The sequence below is a fragment of the Nothoprocta perdicaria genome, unplaced genomic scaffold (assembly GCF_003342845.1).
Source record: "Nothoprocta perdicaria isolate Ctin4 unplaced genomic scaffold, notPer1 scaffold_160, whole genome shotgun sequence".
Classification (NCBI taxonomy): Eukaryota; Metazoa; Chordata; class Aves; order Tinamiformes; family Tinamidae; genus Nothoprocta; species Nothoprocta perdicaria.
In genome coordinates, this window is record NW_020454761.1 from 468858 (window position 1) to 493222 (window position 24365).

Genomic DNA, 24365 nt, shown 5'->3' on the forward strand with positions numbered 1-24365 from the left:
AAGTCAATGGCCAAACTCCCTCTGGGTTCAGCTGGGAACAGCTTCTCTCTCTGCACTATGACATTTAAGAGTAACGGCATCTTCTGGCTGTAAATACCCCTTTTTCCAGCTCAAGGCTCWCACAGCAATGTGTGTCCTCAGCCTCTGTGAAAGAAAAGGGCCGCTGCAGGTCACAGCCCTCTCCACCACGGCTGAGTGGTGCCATCTGCACCTCAGGCTGGGCCTGCTTCAAGGCCTGGCTCGGCCAGCGCTCCTGGCACTAATCCCTCGCTTGGCCTCTATCCCCTTAAATCGCATCCAGGTCAAGGTGACACAAACTAAGCATGGATTAAACTACAGGTATGCATGGCAGCATGGAGGCACAACAGCAATACCCTGCCTAAAGATACAAGCTGCTGGGTTACAGGAGCTTGAGGCTGTACCTAATCTAGCACCTATTTCCAGCTTTCCTCACTGGAGGCAACAAGGAGGCCGAGGGAAGCTTTCAAACTCATCAAGACATTTCTTACCAGACCTGCACATTATCTTCATCCAAAAAGTGCATGGTCAAACTTCTCTCGACTTGGCTTTGCCTCAGGTGCCGCCTTCTGCACATGAGGGTGAGCGTTGATGACCCATCCAGGACTAACACAAAAAGGCGCGTGAAGAGACAAAACCTCTTAATTCTGTGAACCAAAAGCACCAAGGGTATCTATGTGGGTTCTCTTTTAGGTGAGCCCCACATTGCTTTTGTTTATTTTAAAGTGACTTTACATTTTTGTGGAATAAACTATCACCACAGGCAGTTGTATTGACTTCTATTCGCAAGAGAAAAAAGATTGGTTTTGAGAGGTATWTAAAATAGAATTTGTCACTGCTGGAATTCAACACTGCAAAGATATTTCTCCTGTTTCCTTTAGGTACTATCCTAATTAGCAGCTGGACTGCCTGACATAAAGAAAAAAAACAACAAAGCCCAGTATTTTCCTTCTCTTCAGCAAGGCATTTTCTTTCATATTTATTTTCTTTCAACTTTTTTCTCCCATGTCTTGTCATATTTCCAATCCTGATTTTTGAGATTTTTTCCCACTTCCTGCTCTCTAGCCGCATCTCCTGTGACCTCCTTTTACCTCTGCCGTGCTCACCAACCCCACACATCTGCTTGTTATTCCTCCTCTTGGCCATCTCCTCCTTGGGTGCCTGGGCTCCATTTTCTCTCTTGCTTTTTGTCCCTTTTCCTTGTAGCATTCCACAAGATTGCAGGGTGGAAASTCAATCCACAGCCTCAGTTTTGGAGCACTCGGAGGTGGAAACCTTGTCTCTTGCAGTGCTGTGAGGCTGGGGAGAGGCAGTGGCTGSGAGGGCTCAGAGCGCCGTTACTCCCCGTGCTGCAGAAACACCAGCTCGTGGGCGGTCAGCTCAGCGAGCCTCAGAGGAAAACAAGTTTTCACCTTCTGCACTAAGGTGAAAACTACAGAGGCAAAAAMCAAGGAACATGAGTTCTACCATCCCGAGCCCTCCCCTTGGACCATGGAAATGCCTATGTGAAGACACCCCCTCCCGCCCTTTGGCTCGAGCAACTTCAACAATTTTAGAGGTTGAGTTTTGCCTCCTCTCTGGCCCACGCAGAGATCACACAGAGCGCCCTAGATGCTGACTTCACACTTAGCATGTGAATGAACTGTCTGCTGCAGGTGAGAGCTGTGCAGCACGAATGCAGCCTGGCACGGGCAACCCCGCAGGGAGCCCGGGCCACGCTGCCACCCCCACCAACGCACCTGTACAGCGCGCAGGACTCCTGTTGGGCTGCAGCTAGCAGATGGTCTTTGCAGAGCTGAGCGCGACAAGCTTTATTAGGAGGTTGCATGTCTTCTTCTTCACATTAAACATGCTCAATCTTGAATGATTTTTAAGTTGCAGCATAAAGCCTTGTTAACACATTTGGACAGAGTGAATGTTGCTGTTACTAAAATCTACAAAACACAAAACATTACAGCATCATCAGCTGGTACAGTCAGTTTAGGACTGACCTAAGTACTTCACTAGTGTGAGTGCAATATTGTTCTGCTCTCCCTGTAGCTATGGAAGCAATTCACAGGCTCCAGCGACCTTCCTAGCCAAGCTTACAACCACCTCTAGGGGAGCCAATTGTAACTCCTTCTCCAGATACATACAAAAMCAGCAAAAATATTTTTTTCTTTCTTTTTTTTTATCCCCTAGGGGGTTCATCAGTAATGCATACACTCTAAAATACTAGTGGAAACTGATTTAAATTTTTGTTAAAGATTAAGAGAACATCAGTGCTGCCCATGATCATCAATTACCTTCCCCAGTCAAAGATATTTTGGAGATGCATCCACCAGCAGCTTACTAGATTTTTTTCACATTAAACGGCACCCATTAGCTGGTGCCAGGAAAGAACAGAAATTGAAGCACCATGAACACATTTTAAGCAGCTACACAAAATATTCTTCTTGGTATTTAATAACTATAGTATAATCTCTCAGCATTATGGAATATAAACTATTCCATTAAAAAAAAAAAAAAAAGAAAAAAAAAATTCTTTTTCTTCTTCCTTAGTACCCCGGAACCCAAACACTTTTTTCTCGGGAACTACTGGAACGAGCAACACCAAGAACCACACAACCACAACGGCCCCCAACGGCCACAACGGCCCCCAACGGCCACAACGGCCCCCAACGGCCCCCAACGGCCTCTAACCGCCAGCGCCGCAGGGAAAGCCCCGCCCAGCCCCGCCCAGCGCCGCTCTGCGCACGCGCACAGCAACCCCGGCCGCTCAGCAGCGCGCGCCCGTTTCCCCAGCAACGTCGCGCTCCCAGCATGCTCCGCGGCGGGCGGCGGCGGCGGCGGGAGGTGAGGTAAGGCGCCATTTTTAAATTGCTCCGGCCGTTGGCGGCCGTTAGCGGCGGGTGAGTGGGTTTGTGGTGGGGGCGGGCGGGAGGGCGCCGCGGCGGGAGCGCGGTCTGGCCCTCGGCCCTGCCGCCTGCGGCTTTACTTGGTGATGTGCGAGCTGGAAGTCGCCGCGGCCTTGCTCGTGACTCTTCTGCGCCTATCGTTGCCAAGCGGAGAGCTGCAAACCCGGAAGGAGCCGGTGCTGCGGYGTGGCTGCCTTCTGTGTGTCCATGCCCGTTAGTAACGACTGTGGCGACCTTCGAGAGCAGGCAGTGGGCTGGGGACCCCTGGGCTTTTGGGGATTGCCCAGCACAAACAGCAGAGCTCGTGAACAGAAAGAGCCAACTCTGCGTGTATCTTCTCGTGTCGTTTATTTCCCACCCATGGACTTCATCCATGTGCAGTTTGAGGATGCTGGTTATTTTTCTGTACTTTAGGGTGTTTGACCCCTGTATTAGTGTAGTACTGGCATTAGTGAGCAGTACATGTTAGCATAATGCAAAGCTTCTATATGCATAAGGAAATTTGACAGCATAAATGTCACAGTGACTTACTGTGCCTCACATGCTCCTTGTCCATGCTAAAGGTGTAAGGTGCATATTTATTTTCTAGCATGCTGGAACACTGTGGGATCTATATACTGAGGTGATATGTGCCTTATTTGAATATCTCAGTCCTGCTGAGTCCTATCTCARTAGGAATGTGAAATGCTTTGTCTGTAGAAAAGAAAGAGTGTTGGTTGTCAAGTATCAAACTTATTGTGACAAGACTGTCTGTAGGTCTGAATAAAACTTTGAAAGACTCCGATAAGCGAAGGTTTGTTGTGTGTATTTGGAGGATACTTGTCATGGTATAGGGAAGAGGATAACTGGCATGCGATACCTGCCTGTTTCTTCTCACATACAATTAGGAGAGTTATCAGCTGTAGCTGSCATACAAACTTTTAGTTTCAACAGTTTGTATCTGGCAGCATTGCAACTGCTATCAGTTTGCTTTAGSTGTGTACAAAAGCAAAAATTTGCATCTTGTGTTAAGATACAAGTTTGTCAGTTGTTCTACCTGTAAAAAGAAAAAAAAAATCCTGTCTCTAATGTAAAAYAGAAGCAGAAAGGCAGATACTGGGCCCTATGTAGGTCCTGGACACTGATATAACGCATGCTAATTGTTGTTGCAATTTGTACTTTGAACGCTGCTGCGGAAGGAGTGGAAGTAGCTGAAGTGAGATTGATGTATCCTATGACATATGAATCATAAAGATGTTCTCCAAAAGTTCCRCATTTATGTGTTCAAAAGCACTGAATATTTACTTTCCCTGTGTTATTTCCTGTTACCTGTGTGATATCCAAATTATAGAAGCTCCTATAATGAAGGGTTTCATGTCTCCCTTTCATTTTTTTCCCCCTAATGTAAGTTCTATTTCTCTTTTTAAAATCATGATTATTTTGGTTGTTCTAAGGTGCTGATGATACAGTGAGGACTGTTAAAGTAATGATAGGTAAATATTATGTTTCTCAAGTGATATATAATTTTGTATTTGTTTTGATTTGCTTGGTCTTCTTGGCTAGTCTGATTTTTCTTGAGTGTGTTGTATGGTCATGTAAGGTAAGATTTGTTTCACTCTATCTAAAAACACTGTATCCAATGCTATGGTTTCATGAGCATCTGAGCTCATGATGTAACAGCTTTCTGCTCCTGACAGGAGAAAGTCTTGCTCCTCCTCTGGCCATTAATTTGCTTCTGTGTTTCTTTCCCCTAACCAGTTCCCATTCTCTGCTTTCCCTGTTCTGGAGCTTGTTGGATTTTAATATGAGCCAGCTTGACTCRCTGACCTCACACAAAACTATTGAGTGGTTTTTGCTAGGTTAATTTTCTGTTATCTGACCTATTTCTGACCTAAATCAATTGTCAGAAGGATCTTAGCTCTAGGAGTGAGGATGGAACAAAGGGGTGGAACCTCCCYTTTCTGGTGACAGTGAGCTGTTAAACTGGGTTGCATTTCTCATTAGTTTGTTATCTAGACTTGCTCTGTGTAGGCTCTTAAGCAGGGCTGGGAAGGTTGAGTGTTTGAAGAGGCACTTGCAGGAGGCTGTGTGCTTCATTTGAGCTTCTTATTCTTTCAGACAAGTAGTTGTATTATTTAACAAGATGTTCACTGACTGGARGGGGAAAAAGTGAACTTAAAGAGGTCTAGAATTCTGACAAAAGATGAATTTGTACTAACTCGCACAGGCTTGCAATTTTGTAACGCRATAAAACTGCCAAATACTGGACTAGATGATTTCTAGAGGTCCCTTCCCACCTCAACCGTTCTGTGATTCTGTAAAATATAGGTGGAGACCTAATTTTAGAAGTATATAATTGTGAAGGTTGTTTAAGGTCTAGCCATTGACTGTGAGGTAGTATTGTATGTCATTAGCACAGCAGAGATTCTTGGTAGCTTATGTCTTATGTAGCCCTGAAATGGTATTAAAAATTCTCACCTCACCAGCAGAAATTATTTTATGTTTGAAAATGAAGCTTATTAATTTTATGTGAAAAAATAATCTGTTTATTTGTAAGAAAGTATATTAAATATTATGTTGCTGTTGACAGATTCAGGGAAACTAGGCTAATAAAGTAATGAAGTCTTTGATTTTTTTTTTTTTTTGTAGTTCTCACATTTGTTACTGGGAATGCAGATCATGAAACTTGCCACAAGATGTCCCCACAAGCCAAAATAGCTTTATTTCCTTAATTACGTTAAAAATCAACACCACGTTGATTTTTGAAGGATGAAATAGCTATTTTGTGAGCTAGTTTTTTTYTATGCTCTTTCCTTTTCTTTTTTTCTTTTTTCTTTTCCATGAAATTTTTGTGTAAATGACAGGATGTGTGTCACATTTTACAATCTGTGGACTTTTTGATAGCAGTGAAAGTTGTCACTTATTTCTCTCCTGCATCAGTTTAGAACTGAGAGTACAGCAGGTTGTGTTTCTGCTCTTCCATTCCCATTTATTTATTTTTTTTCTCAAGAATATTGTTTTTTAAGGTGTGTAGAGGGAAGTATCTTTGATTTTGTATTTTGATTTGGTGAACACCAAAAGTAAAGATAACAGTTAATGTATCTGTCAATCTGAGGTGCCTGTGCTTATTTTGTATTGATTTAAATAATCTCATTTATTAAATCTGCCCTGTGGCTCTGCAAGGGCTACCAAATTTCAGGGCAGGCAGAATGGACAGAGAAGAGGTGCCCTTTCAGTAGGACATTTCTAGGAGGAACCTTCCAGACGCAGTGTTCTTGTACTGGAAACAAAAGCAGTATGTTACGTCATTCAAAAATTATGGCTATGCTTCATTACTAATTATATGTCCTTGTGTTTGTATCAGGAGACCTGATCTTCTGGGATGTCATCATCAGAAAAAAAAAGTGGATGCCGTTATAGATTTGTTATAAATTATCATCTTCTCAGTAATCATCGCAAATAGTCATTGTAGTATGGATACTTTTGGTGGCCTCCTGCCTCCTATGGTTGGAAATGGTGATACCGCTAATGCACAAGAGCTGCAAAAACTTTTGATTGATGAAAAAATGCGATGTGAACACCATAAAGCAAATTATCAAACTCTAAAAGCAGAACATTTGAGGTAGGTTATTTTAAGCACGTTTCTTCATTCTAGCTGTTAAAGGTGAAGCTAAATGTTATGTGAAAACATCTTTTTTGTGTGTGTGAGCTATTTCTGTATTTAAGGACAGAAATGAGTATTACTCATTTAAAAAAAAAAAAAAGTTCAAACTGCCTTAATACATGTCAGGCAGTGTTTTCAAAACACTTGATATTTTTGCAAATATGGTGTCACTTTTCAATGTGTTACAAGGCAGTGATATTTAGATAGATTCCGTTCTACTTTCAGAGGGAAAAATAATAATGGTAAGTTTGTTAATAAKAAGTTTATAACAGTAAATTTGTACTTTGTCTTGCAGGTTACAGGAAGAATATACAAAATCACAAGATGAGCTGAAGCGGTTGTTAGTTGAAAAACAAACTGTACATGACAAATTTCAGCTTCTCCTTGCTGAATATCAAGAGGAGTTGCTGAGTAAAACACAAGAGCTGGAAGAACTAAAGATGCAGGTGAAATATGTTACTGGCAGAGTTTAATATGAACTTTAATGCTGTATTAGGGCACACTTCTATTTCTCCTTATTTAGTAGAATAAAGAACACATGTATCTCTCTGGAGTGATTGTGGGTCGATTTTTTTTTAATATTTTTTAATTTTTTTTCTTGCTCTAGCGATCTTTTATTTCTTGTATTCTGCATTAATAGCCAGACCCTCAGTCTCTGAGAAAATGTTCTGTTGGTTCATACTGTCCTGTTACAGGCAGAATCATCTGCTTGAGTAGATAGCTTGCACGCCTGAATGTGTTATCATTAGTGAGTGCAGAAATAGATATTGGTGTCTCTTCATCATGGCTTTTTTTTTTTTTTTAAATAACGTCTAAGATGTCCTAGATGATGTTTTCTATAATTGCTTGTTTCTTTAAACTAGTGCAGGACATGTTTATGATTCCCTGCRGAGAGATCTGAAGGTGACTGGTTAGTATGTAGGTGTCTAGATTTAGGTTAAATGATTTCAACTCATGAATGACGACTTTACAGAGAATGGCTTTCCAAATCCTGTAAATCATCTGAGATTCCCTGTATGGGAATTTATTTACTTCTGCAGACTTTGGATACAACTAGCAATGGCTTTTCAGTGACTCAGTTAAAAATAAGAGCTCATTCTTTTTTCCGATCTATTTGCAGGTTTCCTGCCAGTTACCTGCTATAGGTGTAGTTTTCTAAAGATCATTCTATTATCAAAAGAAATATGTAGTGTTCTCTTTGAGGAACTCTTTATCTTCTACAGGAGTTGGTATTTACATGAGCTCTTTGCATATTTGGATAAAATCAGCTTTTCAGAACTGGAAAGATTGTGGTTATTCTGATATGATTAGAAACCCAACATTTATGTTGCTTGCTGCTCTGTTAGAAGTGTTTGTATAAACTAATGTTCCTAGGGAACAAATACAGCATTTAATAAAGCATCCCCAGGTGAATGGAGGCAATTCCTAGACTCTGAATGGAGGAAAAATAAGGGATGCCGAGCAAAGTAGGATCTGTCACAACTTATCAAAGTATGCCTATGTTTTAAAAATGAAACAAAACACCRCCATCAAAAAAGCCCTCTCTCGATAGTTAATTTGCTGTTATTGACCCTACTGAAGACTATTACAAAAATACCTTGTTGTAGTATTGACAAAAAAGCAAGAAACTTTTCCTCATCTCTCTTTCATTTCAAACCTAGAACCATGTCGGTACTGCTTTGCATGTGAAAGAAGATATTKRRRWWRSYTTTTYYYYTTTTTTTTTTYTYTTTTTTTTTCTTTTTTTCCTCTTCCTTCTTTGCATGCACTGCAAATATTATGTTTTACAATTTTACAAGGAACTGACTTGGTATTATTCAGTTTCATACTAATGAGTTATTTACCATTTGAAAAGTTTTTTCAGATAATAATTCTTTACTTTTTATGATTTTTTTTTTCTCCTTCTTCAAAAGGAGACAAATTCCTTGGCAATTTACATCAACATTTTTGTTAGTTCTGTCAGCAAAATGTGACATTCTAAGTGCTTCTTTTATCTTCCCAGAACATATTTAGTTAGCTAGGATCACATTCTTTGCTGCTATAACTATCACTGGAAAAAAATAAATTAAAAGGACACAGAAAATTCAACCAGTTTCCTAAAATCATGTTTGAAATACTGTTAACTGTTTGTCTCGGTAGAAATAGGTGAATGTGACTAGTTACTGAAACCTTTTTTTCTTAAGGTGATAACTCCTCAAAAATTGGAATTGTTAAGAGCACAAATACAGCAGGAATTGGAATCTCCTATGAGAGACCGTCTCAAGAAGCTAGACAATGTAAGTAATAAGCATTTAATTTTGGTTCATTTAGAGTAGTGATAGTGACCACCGATTTATAATTGTTCCTCAGAACAGGAACATGATGAAACTAAAACTGAAATTGGTGAGACGAGTAAAGCATGGCAGTGTTCTGGTTCTGTCCAGTGCTGTTTCTCTAGTAGTGAATCTTGAAACCTCAAAAAAGGATGAAAGAGGAAGCCCTTTGAAAAGTATAACTTTGAAAGTGATGGGAACACTGAATGAACAGTTGAAGGAAATAAATCAGAATTCTTTTGTGATTGAGTCTGTTTGTTTTATTGTCTAAATTAGGAAGTGGAAAAATACAGAACAGAATATAACAAACTTCGTTATGAGAATACCTTTCTAAAGTCAGAATTTGAACACCAAAAGGAAGAACATGCACGTATTTTGGAGGAGAAAAAAATAAAATACGAGGCTGAGGTATGTGAAGTGTTACRGTAGCTTAAAGTATATTTGATGACAAAGTTGCATGAACATTGTGAAAATGTTGCTACTTTGACGCTGTCAGTTTGCCATMATTTCATAACGTAGATGCTGTCAATTTGCCATAATTTTATCATGTAGTCTTTGTTTCTCTTAAGTCATAAAAATGCTTTGAGAATTAAGCTGTCTCGGTAGGTTTGTTGACTGATATGTTGTAATATCGTTTGTACTGCTATAAATAAGTATAGACTTCCCCTCTGATAAGTGACAGCCTTTGCTTAAATGCTTTTTTTAAAAATTACATTTAAGATACAGTTTGAGATAGTACACTAATCTGAAATTAATAGGTTACCTAATCAACTGATGTAAATTTGAAGTTTAAATTACTTACGTAGCAACTAATCCAACAGGAAAGCAACAGAAGATATTCTAAATGCCATACAAAGGTAGATTTTGAAATTACGTTGGATTGTGACAGTGGTAGTCAAAAGGACAGTGAAAACTCTGGTAATTATTTTTAACTTATATTAATTTCTGGATAAGTCACTCTTGTTTTTTGTTTCAGAATTGGATTTGCAAAAGTATGGTTAAAAACTGCAAGTTTATATATGTGTTAAATATATGCAAAGGTGTATATGAAAATTGCATGTATCCTTTGCATATTTCATTTAAGTATTTGTCTTGGAGCACATCCCAAGATRCAAGATTTGAATGTATTAGTCCAAACATAGATCAAAAGCAATCATTGCTTTCAAAATGAATCCAAATTCGCAAGTGCAATACTTTAACAACAGAAGTCTTCCTTCTCAGAGCTCCCCTCGGGTGCTGCTTTACAGGCTGCCTCTCTCATGGCCTTGTTGGACTCACGCTCATTCTGCTGCTGACTAGCACGGTTGCAGAGGATGGGATTACCTTGAGCCCAGGGCACAATGTGTCCTATTTCCTCTTTCTCAAGCTACAGCYGAATATGAGAAATGTTCAAGTTCTTGCAGTCTTCTTACCGTCCCACATCATTTGGCACAGGGATACTACAGAAGCATCACATGGCTTGGGCATGYTGGGCAGTAATTCCTGGATATCTGYGTAAAAGGGACTGGAGGGATTCTGCTGTAGAATTTGGCTTTTTTCCCCAGAGGTCGTTAATGGAACTTTTAAAAGCACAGTGGTGCAATTCAGGGTTCAGAATATAGTTTCCAAATATTGAGAGAATTCAATCTCCTCCAGATCTTGCTTTCTCATTCTTTCATCACTAATCCTCACCTTATATTCAGTCCATATAACTTATTTTGAAATATTGAGCACTGTATATTTAGGCTATGTTCATCAGTTACAATCTCAAGATTAGTTCATGTCTATTTTACTAACTTGTAACAGCAAATTTCTTATTGCTTAGTCTTCTGCCAGATAGCGCAAATCATGCTATCCATGAGCTATTGGTAAGTTTGAATACTATTGCAACTGTAGAATTGTAGAATCATAGTTGAGGTTGGAGAAGACCCTCATAGATCTAGTCCAACGCTCTGGAGAGATCGAACTGGATTACTTAGAGCTATGTTCAGTAAAATCATAAATATTTTCAAGAATGGGGATTTAACAGTCTTCCTTGGCAACCTCTTCCAGTATTTAACCRCTCTCAAGATTTAAAGAAAAAAGAAAGCCTAAATATCTAATTGGCATATTCCAACTTTGGGTCTGTTACCTCTCTTCATATCACCTCTAAGCAGAATCTAGATCCATCTTCTCTGTATCCTCTGACCAGGTAATTGGAGAAGGCAGTAACGTCTCCCTTAAGCCATGTCCCTCCAAGCAGAACAGGCCTGGTTCTTTCAGGCTGACCTCCAATCCCTGACCATTTTGGTTTCCTTCTGCTTGGTGTGTGACAATGAGTATTAAGTTCAGACCTTTACTGGGCTTAATACTCCAAATATGGTCTTACAAGTGCTGATCACTTCTTGGGACATGCTGGCTGTGCTTCTTCCAGTGCATCCCAGGATGCAGGTTAACCTTCTTTGCTGCAAGGGCATCAMGCTGCTGATTTGTGTTTAGCTTGTTGTGTGCTAGGACAGTCTCTAGCCCCTCTAGATCCTTTCTTGTGGAGCTGCTTCCTGGACAGTGGGTCCCAGCTACTGCTGCTGCACCAGGTTACTCCATCCCAGACACATGACTTTGTCCTTGCTCTCGTTGAACCTCAAGACGTTCCAGTCAGCCCACTTTTCCAGACTGGCTAGTTCCCTCTGAATAGCACCTCTGCCCTCCAGCATATTGACCATTCATGCCAGTTTGATGTCATCTACAATTTTTTGAGTGTGCTCCATCCTGTCATCCTAGTCACTAATGTAGTCATCAAACAGTATGGGACCCATTACTGATCTCCGAGGGATCCTAGTTTTTACATTCTATCCACTGGACTTTGCACCACTAATCACAGCTCTTGARCCTGACATCCTTATATCTAGTTCATCTCTTATCAAGCTGGCAGTTAAGGAGAYCAGTAGGAGACTGGATCAGAGAACTAGCTAAAATCAAACTATGCCACTTTCACTGTCCTCTCCTTGTCCACAGCACCACCTACTTCATTCCAGAAAGCCGAGGAATGAGCCATGAAGGAGTAAGCCCTGTTTCCAGTGACATGTCTTTTGTATGCTACAAAGTGGCTTCTAGGAAGACTTGCCATGGACTGCTAGTTACCTGGATCTACTTTCTTGACCTTCTTGCCTTTCTTGATGATGGGAGTGATGTCTCCCTTTTTCCAGCCATCAGGAACTTTCCTTGCCTGTCATGACCTCTGCAAGGTGTTCTCTACCATCTCTGAATGGCAGCACCCAGCTCCTTCAGTATCTTGGATACATTCCGTGTAGTCTCATAGATTTGTCTATGTCCAAGTGAGTTAAATGATCCCTAGCTCTATCTTCTTTTACTGTTGGTAACACTCCCACAAACTCTGTTAGGAGATTCAGGGACCTGCAGGGCCTGAGGACAGGCCTCATCAGTGAGAACTGAAGCAAAAAARTCATTAAGGAATGAACCTTTCATTTACCCTATTCTAATAAGGAAAACAAACATRTATATCATTTCTTTCTTAATTTTTAAATGCACATTGCTCTTTTTTCCAGAATGCTTTTTACTGTCTGGCAGCCAACTAATTTAGAGGTTTTTGTTTTCTGATTAACAACTATCAGATAACAAGGCTGGATAAAGATAAAGAAGAACTCCATAATCAGCTGCTTAGCGTTGATCCCACGAGGGACAGTAAGCGCGTGGAGGTGCTCTCCAGAGAAAAGGCACAACTGCATCAGAAGGTGAAAGGCTTGGAAGCAGAAGTAGCAGAACTAAGAGCGGAAAGAGACAACTGTGGTGTACAAGCAGAAAATGTTCAAAGGGTCCAAGTTCGACAGCTAGCTGAGATGCAGGCTATGGCCAGGTCTCTAGAGGTGAGATTGTGTTCTTTTTTGTTCTTTTCTCTCCTTGTGGAGGGTAATGAGAGTAACAYTTGGCCTGATGAAACCATTGCTGAAATTGCTGCTAATTTTGCCATTGGTTCTTCAAGAAAAGACAAAATTGCRAAAGTTCAAGGTCTTGAGTAGATACTAGCAGTAATCACATTTTTTTCCTATCCAAGAAGTTAACTTTTCAGTTATTGTAACTGTGCAGGCCAACATATAACATCTTGAGTACTGCTTACTGCATACATATGTTTAGGTCCCAGCAGTTTACTGATCAAAATACTTGCTGCTTTTTAAAGTTTGATTACCAGTCTCTTCAATTGAAGATGTATATGAGCAATGTTAGGAAAAAAAAAAAAAAAAAACCAGCTGCTATTTTTGATTAAAATACTTTTATTCTATTGGAAACACACTGTCTAGCAAAGAAGCATTTTGCTGTATGTATGATGGCAGTAATGTCTGGAAAGGCAGAAAGTTGACCATGCAGGTGAATCCGCTGCTCCAGAAGCCTTACCAACCTTTTCTTTCTTCAAGGCGGAAAAGAAGTCGGCTGAACAACAGGTGGATCGCGTTGAGAAAGAGCTGCAGCTGAGCCATGAGCAAAACATTCTTTTAACCAGCAAACTTCACAAATCTGAACGCGAGGTCAATTCATTAGCTGCTAAAGTAAGTGGTTTTATCATATCTGAAATACATTTTTCCTGTTATCTTATTTTGCCTTTATATTAAGAATAAAATAACACTTTTTATGCTGTGAATTGAAGTAGTTTTTTTCCATTTTCAGTAGGTAGACTTAAAATATGTGATTTTACAGGAAAAGCATAAGAATCTAGAAAATGAAATAAAAAGGGTATAACTTCAATCTCTAGAGATATTATTTATTCCAAACAGAAAAGTGCTTGGAGATGTATTTACATTCATATTTTTATTGCTCCATGAGGATAGCCTTATTTGATGGAAACAACCTTTCCTCTTTCATATGGTGCAATGGAACTTGAAAAAATATAGGTATATATTTCTTTGAGATCTGGCTTTTGGAGGCTGTAAAAAGTCTGCCCTGAATGTGCTGCATTGCTAATGGAAAGCAAATGGCATTGGAGTTACCTGCTGAGTTTTAGGCTCKGCTAGAAGCAGGAGAGTCACAGTAGTCACACTGTGCTTGGGCTGAAGCCAGGGTAGCTTTGTTGGAAATGTTTCTGTCCCACTCTGGTAGCAAGTTGAATCCCCTGTGTTTTCTCACTCTTCTGGAAAGGTTTCAGGTATTTCTGAACTGACCGTAAATTTAGCAAGTTTGGTCCTGTACTTCCAGTCAAATGCCAAATTGTTTTAACCTCCACACTGACTCTCCTGCATTTCTAAATATACTTTCCACCAAAACAGATATGCACTTTGTATTGCTGTGACAGTCAATACCGGCATAATAGGCCCCAGAGAAGATGAAATACAGGAAAAGTGCTCTGACTTCTTCCATAGTTCCTAGCAGTCTCAGAAGTCATTCAAAACAAGCTTTACAGTACTCAACTCTTGCAGTCTCTGTGTGTGGACTATTTCAATTTTTGGCCTGAATCCAAGARAGTCTAGTTTACGGTAAGATTTAGGATAGAAAGTGTAGGATATAACTACCTACTCACCTAAACTATACTACCTAAACCTGCTCACAGTCTGTCTAACTTGTTGAGTGTGAATAATAAATGGATAAAAAAGAAAAAACATCTTTGTATCTTCCTTAAAAACCTTTTTTTTTTGTTAAGGCTTTTTTATCAGTAACCGCTTAGAATAAATGTAATAGGTGGTCACAGTATGGACATGATGTTCCCTGACCTTCTCTGCTTGCCTCCAGAAGTAGGAGAAAATTAAAATCATCAGTGATGTTTTGAAGGGAGGAAAAGTAGAAACAAGTTATTGAACACCATCTCCTCTGACACTTTTTCTGTACCAGTTCAGTCTGATTCCTGAGCACTAGTAGACACATTTATGTTCTGGATTTTGTGCCTTAAAAAAGCCACCTTAAAATTCTGCAGGTGGCCTTGGAATGTTCTCAACTTCATATTTAAGCAACGAAATCCACAGTGTAGTTGCTTAATAAGCTACTGTGTCATTCTTAACCTTTTGTCGCTTGTATATGCTAGCAGGTTGTAATTACATTTGTCACTGTGAATGGATTTTCATTATAAGTGCTTTCCTTTAGGTACTTAATTCTCATTGACCGTGTAATTACTGTGTAGAAATGCCTAAACTATAGAAAGTTTCCATGCAAGCAGTAATTGTCTTTGATAATTTGATGTTCTTAACTGCTGCTTTTATGAGGCAGTTTGATGTGCATGTCACAGTTGTAGAGAAGTATTTGATTTAAAAGGCCCTTTAAAACTATGATAACCTGGATTTTGAGATAGTGTAGCACTCCAGGATATTGTCAAATGGCAATGACTCAAAGAAATAACTGATGCTGTGGTTTTGCAGATCGCTGTCTTGTTTCCCTTTTGGGAGATTACCTCTAACTTTTTTTCTAGCTTGATTATGTAGAATGTGCAGTATTTGCTCGGAAACAAAATTTTGATAGGCAATCCTGTGTGTTTCTGCATATATCCAAGTGTTCTTAAAAGAATGACATTTCCATTCTGTAGTTTGTTATCACTAGCTGCTTTGGAGTACATGTCTGTAACTAGACAACCTGGTTCTTGTAATGCAATATTGTATTTGATTACTTCTATTTCTTTTTTAATTGTGAATATGCAAAACTTTATTTTAAAATGACTGGCAGTTTATTCATGAATTGTCAGTGTCTGATTCGAGGAATTACTGAAAACTTGTGGTAGCACTGAGTATCATCTGAGGAATCATATCACTTCAAAAAGTTTTAGTGGTACAGAGTCTGCATGATCATTAAAGGGACCTATCAAAGTGGATATTCTGCAATGATTTTCAGGAAAACAGTGGATAAAAAATATTTTTAAAGGAATATGTAAAATAAGCATAGGTTGCCATCATTTAGAAGTTTTTCTTAGTGAAGCAGCACATCAAAAAAATGTTCATTAAAGCTGCAAATATATACTTTTATTTTCGGTTGATTTGGTTTTTGTTTTCTAATTCATAGGTGGAAGAACTTAAACATTCACATAAATTAGAAATAACAAATGTCAAACTGGAGGCAGCAAGAACAAAGAGTGAGGTAGAGAGAGAGCGGAACAGAATTCAAAGCGAAATGGATGGTAAAATGTGCTATTAATTTCTAATGGTTTCTTTTGTAACTTGTAGCTAGAACAATATTACATTTATTTTTCCTCTAATCATCCCCCAGCAATCTTAACCTCTACTTGTAGTCCTGATGATAGATTTGAAAATTCATTCTTACTAGGGYAGTAAAGAACAATTAGAGAAAATTTTGCAATAATATAAATTAGTGAATTTCTGATACAATTTGAACATAATCTTTTTCAAATCATATATTTTACAGGTTAATTTTCTTTAGTCTTTCACTTTGCTTGAGACTTTAACATATCTAGGGTTTCAGTGGTTATTTTGTACTCTGATTTTCTCTAGGTGTCCCTGCGTGTGCAGGGGGGTTAGACTAGATGATCTCTAGAGGTCCCTTCCAACCTCAACCAGTCTGTGACTGATTTTTGTATCCATGAACCGGACAGTCAAGTAAGATGCTCATGTGRAACAAAATATAGATTTTAGATCACTCTTGAAATAAAACAGGCAGTGGTGTAGGCTTCCTAATTCAAATCTGAGCCTGTAGGCAATCTGAAATAACCTTCCAGAGTGAAACTGGTATTCTGATACTAGTTATATGCTGGTGATTTAAATCAGCACACAACTTCTAGGTGCACTGTTTTCAATGTGCCAGTCTATGCCCTAACATGTAAATAGTACTGTCATCTTCCAGGAGCAGTTGCTTTTGTTCACATGCTGAAATACTTAGTTTCCTGAGAACATCTAAAAAAGTCGATTTCTGTATTGACAACATGCTCTTGTAGTATCTTGCAAACTAAAAATGTTGGAGCAGAAAAAATCTGAAACTAGATGCAAATAAGATTTTAAATTTCACAAAATCATCTGCYTGTAAGCTAACTTAAATTCTGGTGGAATCTGGTTTATATCACTGAATTAGCAAAATAACAAAATAACCAGCAGTCACTGCTATAGAGTGTTTTGTTTTTCTGTTGGTCAGTGAGCACAGAAGCCAAGCCTTTTTTTTTTTTTTTTTTTTTTTTTTTTTTTTTAAATCTTTAATTCCTGTATTCTTGTCTGTGGAGGCACAACTTCTAGAATTGCTTCATTTGGTAGGATTTCTCATTGTGTATGTTTTCTCAAGTTTGTGGAGTGTTTTTGTTTGTTTTTTATTTTTAATGGTGGTACAATCCCCCAAATCTGTAACCAATGTTATGTGTAAACATTATTTGTGCTTTTAACATTTTCACTGCATCTAAACTGACTGGGTGAAAATGGGAGATTGCTGTAGACCTGCTGTAGAAACTGCAGATTGCTGCAGTGTCACTAGCTGACTGGTCATTTGTTTCCATAAACTTCATCTCTTCTTCTGTGAAAATAATACATTTTCTGTCTGTCTGTCATAGTTATAGTAGAACATTTATATCCAGGCACAACTGCTTAGCAGAAATTGCTCTGGACTTTAAATAATACCAATCGTTTATTTTGCATTTCTTAAAGAAGCCTGTCTAGCCAGAGAATCCCACATAATAGTTGCTTTTCCAAAGTTTACTGACATGTTGCTGTTAGATTAAAAAGGCCTAATCTATTAGGTTTGTTTCCCTCTCATGTTGGAATATGGATTGTGAATTTCAGCTCTCTCCTACTAGTGTATAATGTTGTTATAATACTGTATATCCTCATGTTGGTAACAATCATGACACTATATATGTATTTTTTTTTAATTCAGGTTTGTTATCAGACAATGAAATTCTTAAAGCAGCTGTTGACCGTCATAAGGTACTCTTAGTTGAAAAGGATCGAGAGCTAATTCGTAAAGTGCAGGCTGCCAAAGAGGAAGTTTTTGAAAAAATTGCAGTATTACAGGATGAAAAGTATGTTTGACTTATTGCTCAAATTCTAAAAGGGCTGGGGAAGACTCTTTTGAGTAACTTATTTAAATATTCTCAGCAGCTAAACACTTTTGTTGGCATTTGACGTTGGCTTTTGTGTGAATGTTGAATGCTGTGTCAGGTTGGAACTTGAGAACAGATTAGCTGATCTAGAGAAGATGAAAGCTGAACAAGATACTTGGAGGCAATCTGAAAAGGATCAGTATGAGGAGAAGCTGCGTGTTGTACAGATGGCTGAAGAATCTAGCAAGAAGGAACTTCAGCGACTGCGGTAACGTGGCTTTTCTGACCTTAACACAAATTTCACAAAGGCCAGTCTCCTGAACTCTTTACAGCTTTCAGTATAGAGAATTATTATTTATAGGTAAATAAATGTGCATTATAGTAAATGTTTTCTTTCTCTSCAAAAGAAAAAAATACGCTGTTTTTATAGAAGTATTAAATTTTAGGAGTTTTAAAGAAAACCTTTTTGCTTTTAATAAGCATTTTAAAGAAATTTACAATGAAATCCACTCCATAGTGGTTCCTGGCGTAGCCTAGCATTACTGTAAACTATTTTTGTTTTCCCACAGTGGAGTAACATCAGTAACTGGTAAACCATGACTGAAATAGGTTCTCTTTTTGAGTTGGTTATTAGAGTACTCAGTGAAGTTGTTTTGCTCTTTTTATTACACTGACCTTCGTATAAATGGCATGGTAAAGAAAATTGTATTCCAACAGCAAACAAATCAACATATTTCTTTCACCAATATGAATTCTAGTTATCAATAAAAAGCACCCTTTAAATCATTGTTTAGTAAATTGAAAGACTGATGAATATTTATACAATATCTTCTATTGTCGGGCAAAGTGTCCACATTTCTAACAGCTGTATTGTATACAACATCCTTATTTTTATCTAATTTTAGATTAAAAATTCAACAGCAAGCTATTCAAACAGAGGAGCTGGAAGAGAAGAAAACAGAAGCTGCTGATCTAAAACAGGTAAGGGTTTACTGCATTGTAATGCTTTATAGAGAAATTCCATCTTTGCCCAAGTCCAGCRTTTGAAGATTAGATGGAATTTTTGAGGCTTTTCTTCTTGAGAAACAATATATAGGCAACAGATATTTATGTGGAAAAAAAAAAACCTTAGAAATCGCATATGCTTTCTAGACCTGTGTAAATGGATTACAGCTTTTGCTGCATGCATTTTGTGTGTAGCGAGGCTTTCAAAGCRGGATGTTTATAGACTGGTATATCGAGCATGGTTATGCACTATTTAACTGGAGATTCAGTTGCCATGGAGATTCATAAGCTGTTTCTAGTTAATGCTTTGCATTTAGACTGCGCCGCTCATCTGAGGTTCCTCAAGYGCTCAACAGTTGTTTCATAAATGAATAAACTAGTCTGAAGAGGTGTATTTCCATTGCAAAGTGAATCGATGACAGTGTTGGAAATAAAGCCTTATTCTCTTAACTCCTGCTTGCCTAAACTGTTGGTTAGTAAGTAAGAACATAGCTGTACATCAAAGAAGCCTGCAGCACAAGCTGTATGCACTTGAAACTCAAGTCAATGTAACTTTCTCCAGAAAGCAGGAGATAGAGCATCTGTGAGTGCACACGTGCAGAGGGAGAAAGAAAGGAAAAGTCATCATCTCTATGTGCTAACTGTGGCGTTGTCGACTTGCAAGACTCTTCTTAGAAGCTACTTGCTCTTGCAAAGCAACTGTTTCAGCCACAGGGCTGTCCCCCAGCTGGAGCCARCAGTGTGAGAGGAAAGAGTCTGTGCAGCTCCAAAGCTCAGCAGCTCTCTCTGATCCTCTAGTTCTCCATAGCTCTAGGACTAGGATACCTTAGGTCCTGCAAGATATATCAGAGGCTCATGACTTGTGCCTCCCTTTCCTCATTTTAACCCCMACAGAAAATGCTTTCCTTGTCTGGTGATTTACCGTAAAGCTTCTGGAGAGGCTAAGGAGAAACAGAGCACATAATAAAGGCTAATCAAAACCTAGTTTCTCTGAATTAGTTGGTAATTATTCATTTATCTTCTCAAATGAAAACTTGCTTTTGTTTTGTTTTGTTTTTTTTGTTTTTTCTTTGTAGCAAATTCAGGAGTTGCAGCTCCAAGTTGCCTCACTTTCTCAGTCGGAAAATGATTTGCTGGATTCTAATCAAAAACTGAAAGAAATGGTAGAAAGGTTGAAACAAGACTGTCAAAATGCAAGGAGTCAAGCAGAAAGAGCTCAGCTGGAAACAGAGAGGTATTTTTTTCTTTCTTTTTTTGTTTTTCTTTTGTCTTTTCTGATGCTGTATTCCTTTCATGTATCCACTAACTGCAGATTGTAAATTTTGAATAAAGCCCAAATCAGGCCTGATCTAGGCCAATTGTAGAAAATGGTTTTACCTTCTGTTCGGTATATGCTTTGAGGCAATATGCGATGTCTATAAAATGCCTTGTTTCTGTTGAAATGAATGCCAAACTTCTATTGCCCATTTTGTAAGAGTACACACAGCTCGCGTGTTTAACATAAAGGAGAAAGAAAAGTGTGTAGTATTCTGCTTTGAAAAGGTTTTAGGGACCAAGCCCCCTTTCACTAGATCCTTTTAGTTGATATGAACCACCTAAAGGCTTCTTGGGGCATTATTAAGTTGCTCCCATTAAGTGAAAAATCTAATCAATTTAATGATCAATTTTTTTTATAGTCTTTTCATTATTGTGTGAACTTTATGATATACAGTCAGAATATGGTAATAAATGCTGATGGCAACCAAATACTGTTCAAGACCCTGGTAAGGAACACTTGCCCGGAAGTTAAAGATGCCTTTGTCTGTTAGCCTGAAGTGTCTATTTAGGGTTTCATAGCAAAATAAGCAAACATATGCTTAAGTTTTACTGGATTGCTGTGTGTGGTGGATTTTTAAGACGGTCCACATCCCAGATCATGCAGAGAACTTTCATGAGATGTAATATGGCTTTTTTCATTTTAATTTTGCCTTCACTACAAAGTGCTCCTGCTATGATAAACCTGGCTGCACTGACATCATTAATSTAAGTGTTGCTTTTCAGTTTAGTAATTGAACAAATTATTGCACTGGAACCACATAGAAAATTCAGCTGTTGAAATTCATTTGTTGCATCAGCCAAGAGCAGAGTGGTACAGAGGCACTGACACCACTCCCTAGAGCAGGTTTCTTAGAAGCTACACAGAATCTCATAATATGATTTTTTTTATACAGGAATATACTTTAAGATATAGCSAGTTCTTTCTTCCTTACTTGGACACAATGCAGGTAGCCCGGACAATAAAGAGAAACTGTGTCCTTTGCAAGTGATATGGCAAAGAATACAGACTAATTCTAGGCTCTTTTAACCATGCAAAGTTCCAGAGCAGCTCTGGGTTTGGTTGCTGATGCTCTGCATTCAGCTGGTTTGTTGGCTACGGACCTTGTCAGGGGGAGCTCTGTGYGGTCTCGGTGCGTGCTCTGCTCAACACACTTGAGTCAGGCTCGTGCTCCTCTAATCCAAAGCAGCAGTAGGCCACGTATGGCAACAACTTCTTTTTATATCTTATTTTCTAAATAAAGAAGATTGCTGTCCGTTCTTCTGACAACAGATGCCTGGCATAAGCTTTAGTTGTCACCATTGTATTCCAGATAATTATTTGATCTGAATTTAGAATTCTTATTTCTGTGTGGCAATGGAGCAGTCTACAATTAAGTAGCTATGGGAATCTGTTTTCAAAATTTACCCCTCATAGTTGAACACAGCTGATGATGCTGATGATAAATATGTTCAAATCTGGTGGCTCTTGAGCACAAACAAATTTAAATCTGCTGCTTCAAATATATAAGTCAGGAGTTGTAAAAAATAAGCATCTATTTCAGTAGCTATAAAATAACCTGAAGTGCTGCTTCTGTCTAATCTCTTTGCTTGATTTTTCTAAGGACTTTAGAATACAAACGTATTGAATGGCTGGAGGAGAGGCACGAACTTACTCAGCGTATCRCAGAAAGAGAAGAGAAATACAACCAAGTGAAGAACAAGCTGTGCCGGGCTGCCGTGGCTCAAAAAAAGGCAGGTTGACTGTTCCTTTGTGAAGGATGCAGYGTGTGAAAAGCTCAGTTTATGTTGGGCAGCTAGAATTCTTGTAAGGGTTTATTTACAATCTGTTATACATAATAAACAGGTTTCTCAAGATCAGCATAGAAATAGGCTGAAGGGATATGTAAAAGAATATCATAGCCAACAATTTTGTTGAACTGTCATCAAGGATTTTGTGTGGTTTTCTTGTGCGTCTATAGCTAAATTTAAAAGTGGACTCTTAATTACTTAGTAAGGTGATGTTTCAGATACCTTGACAGTCTCCTTTATCTTGATTGTGCCTAAAAGATRCCCATTTCTCATCTTTCTTGTTCTATTTCCCCTCATGGGCTCCAGAACCTTCATAAAATGCAATAAGCCTTTGGTTAAAATAGGAAAATCCTATAAAGTGTCACAGCTTGAGAGCATGTGCAATAGAGATTAAACTTTGACAGGATCTAGTATATCAAAGTATTACATGGCTTAATTAGAAATGTCTTGTTTGACAGAGGAAGACTCTCAATGATAATAAACACAGGAGGATGCAAGAGAAAYTGGAGCTTTTGGAAGCCAAGATAGAAGAACTAGAAAAAGAAAATCAGGTGCTAAACAGGTAATAACCTTGCTTTTTCTTAGCTTGTATATTTTTTGGAAGGCAACAAATGTCCAAAATCAGACTTAYGGATAAGTATTTTATTAAGTATCTGCCACTTAGTTTAGTAACTGACGTCCAATTTATTGGCATTTTCATCATTAGACTCTATTCAAAGAAGAAATTTGTGACAGCTGTGTTTGTGTGGTTGTTCACAAGACAGCTGCAGAGCAGTCTCTTCAGGGAAAAATGGAGCCTGAAGACAACATAATTGTAGTTGCAGGGCTCCCTGCAAAGGAAGAAAGATAGGCAAAATTTAAAAAAAATAAAAAAATAAAAGGAGGACCACAGAGAAGCAGTGTTAGAGCTGGAAGGAGACTACGTGAAAATAAACAGAAGATGCAAAATAAAAAGACTTCAGAATTGCAAGTAGTCAGACGAATGCCCTCTTGGAAAGCCTGGCTTTCTCCCTCCACTGAACACCTGGGGAGAGCTTGATTCAAATAACTAATTTAGCATGTTCTCTGTGACACACTACTGATAATGATATTAAAATCTTAATTTCTTCCATCTACTGAATACATTCTAATCCATAATACAGCAGTTAGCCTGAGGTGAAGAGAGATTTTGAGAGAGACATGGAGGCTGAAATATATAAGGAGATCTTGTACCTTCAGTTCCTTTAGAGATGTAGTAAACAGCAGAGCACTTACGGAGAGGTGTGCTTGTGTGCTTGATCAATAACATATCTCTTACTTCTAGGCAGAATGTCTCCTACGAGGAGCACACGCGCCTCCAGAAGAGACTGAAGGACTTGCAGCGCCGCCACAACGAATTCCGGAGTTTAATCCTGAGCCCTGACGTACCGTCGCTCAGCGCAGCCCTCGCGGGGCCCTCTGCCTTGGCCCCTGGCCCTCAGGTCTCCTTCCCCCTTCTTCAGGTAATGCAGCCAAAGAGGGTGGGAGGGCAGGAGTAGGCCCTAGTCTCGAGGAAGGAATATTTGGTTTCTGCACAGGGGCTGTGACCTTTCAGGAACACTTGCAGTGCTCTTCCCTGCTTGAAGAGTTCTTGAGAGACAAGGGCACAGTGCTCCASAACACTGCCAACAGGCAGATTTAACCCTCTTCTCAGTACTTCACCGTATTCTTGAGAGGCCTCTGGATGCTTCCTCTGGATGAGCAAGTACCATCGTGTTATTTTTCAGACCGTGTTTTCACTAGTAAGAAAGAGTATTGCTGCCTTTGATACCTCGTGTGGTTAAAGGCACTTTATTTCAGTGAGCTCTTGGGAGATAAAATCTCTCTAAGGTTGACTAGGCTGAACTTCGTGATCCTAGGTGGGCGAGACGAGGCCTCAGCTCGGTGTGCCAAGCAGGAATGCCCGAGCGTGTTTCTCAGCCATGCTCTTTGTGACAACTGCCTGAACAGCAACCACAAAAACTATGGAAAAAACCTTTTAAAGGACAAGGGCATTTTGAACTTCCCAATTTTATTTTAAAATTGCTACTGAGAATGGGTATTAGCTTGGTCTTTGTAGGTGTTCAAAATGTAACAGTATTCTCTGTTTTGAATGCTAATCTCAAGGAGGAGCAGCACCAAAGGGAGCTCTCCCTGCTCCGCAGGCGGCTGGAGGAACTGGAAGCGGCCCAAAGGAAACAGCTACAAGAGCTGGGACCGGCCCTGGGCGCCCGCAGGGATGTGGCCGGGATGCAGCGAGCCCAGGAAGACGGGGCACAGGGTGAGCACTCYGGGTAAACGTGCCCACTCTGCCTACTGGTAGCTTTCTCTCGTGTGTTTTTTTTATTTAATATGTTGCCCAAACCATGCTTCTGTGGGCCTGAAGAGCACAAAAACCTATCCTGCGTAGTTTTGTATATATTTTTGATAACAGCAGTAAATTATCAAATGATTCAAAAATGATT

General features: G+C 39.1%; 1 protein-coding gene across 2 annotated transcripts; it reads left to right on the forward strand.

The window, feature by feature from the left end:
- The first annotated feature begins 3097 nt into the window (after positions 1–3097).
- CEP83 (centrosomal protein 83) lies at positions 3098–24347 on the forward strand. 2 transcript variants are annotated; one of them, XM_026035544.1, is made up of 17 exons: positions 3109–3128; positions 4349–4387; positions 6259–6516; positions 6854–7004; positions 8742–8834; positions 9147–9278; positions 12461–12712; positions 13259–13390; positions 15819–15933; positions 17628–17772; positions 17912–18061; positions 18699–18774; positions 19875–20032; positions 21717–21846; positions 22362–22465; positions 23207–23384; positions 24028–24347. In XM_026035544.1, the coding sequence occupies exons 3-17, from the start codon at positions 6368–6370 to the stop codon at positions 24196–24198; spliced, it is 2136 nt and encodes a 711-aa protein (XP_025891329.1). In that variant the 5' UTR covers positions 3109–3128; positions 4349–4387; positions 6259–6367; the 3' UTR covers positions 24199–24347. The 2 variants fall into 2 exon arrangements, with proteins under 2 accessions (XP_025891328.1, XP_025891329.1); XM_026035543.1 differs by lacking the exons at positions 18699–18774; positions 19875–20032; positions 21717–21846; ... (1 more) ...; positions 23207–23384; positions 24028–24347 and having other exon boundaries at positions 3098–3128; positions 17628–17677; positions 17912–17991.
- Positions 24348–24365: the final 18 nt, after the last annotated feature.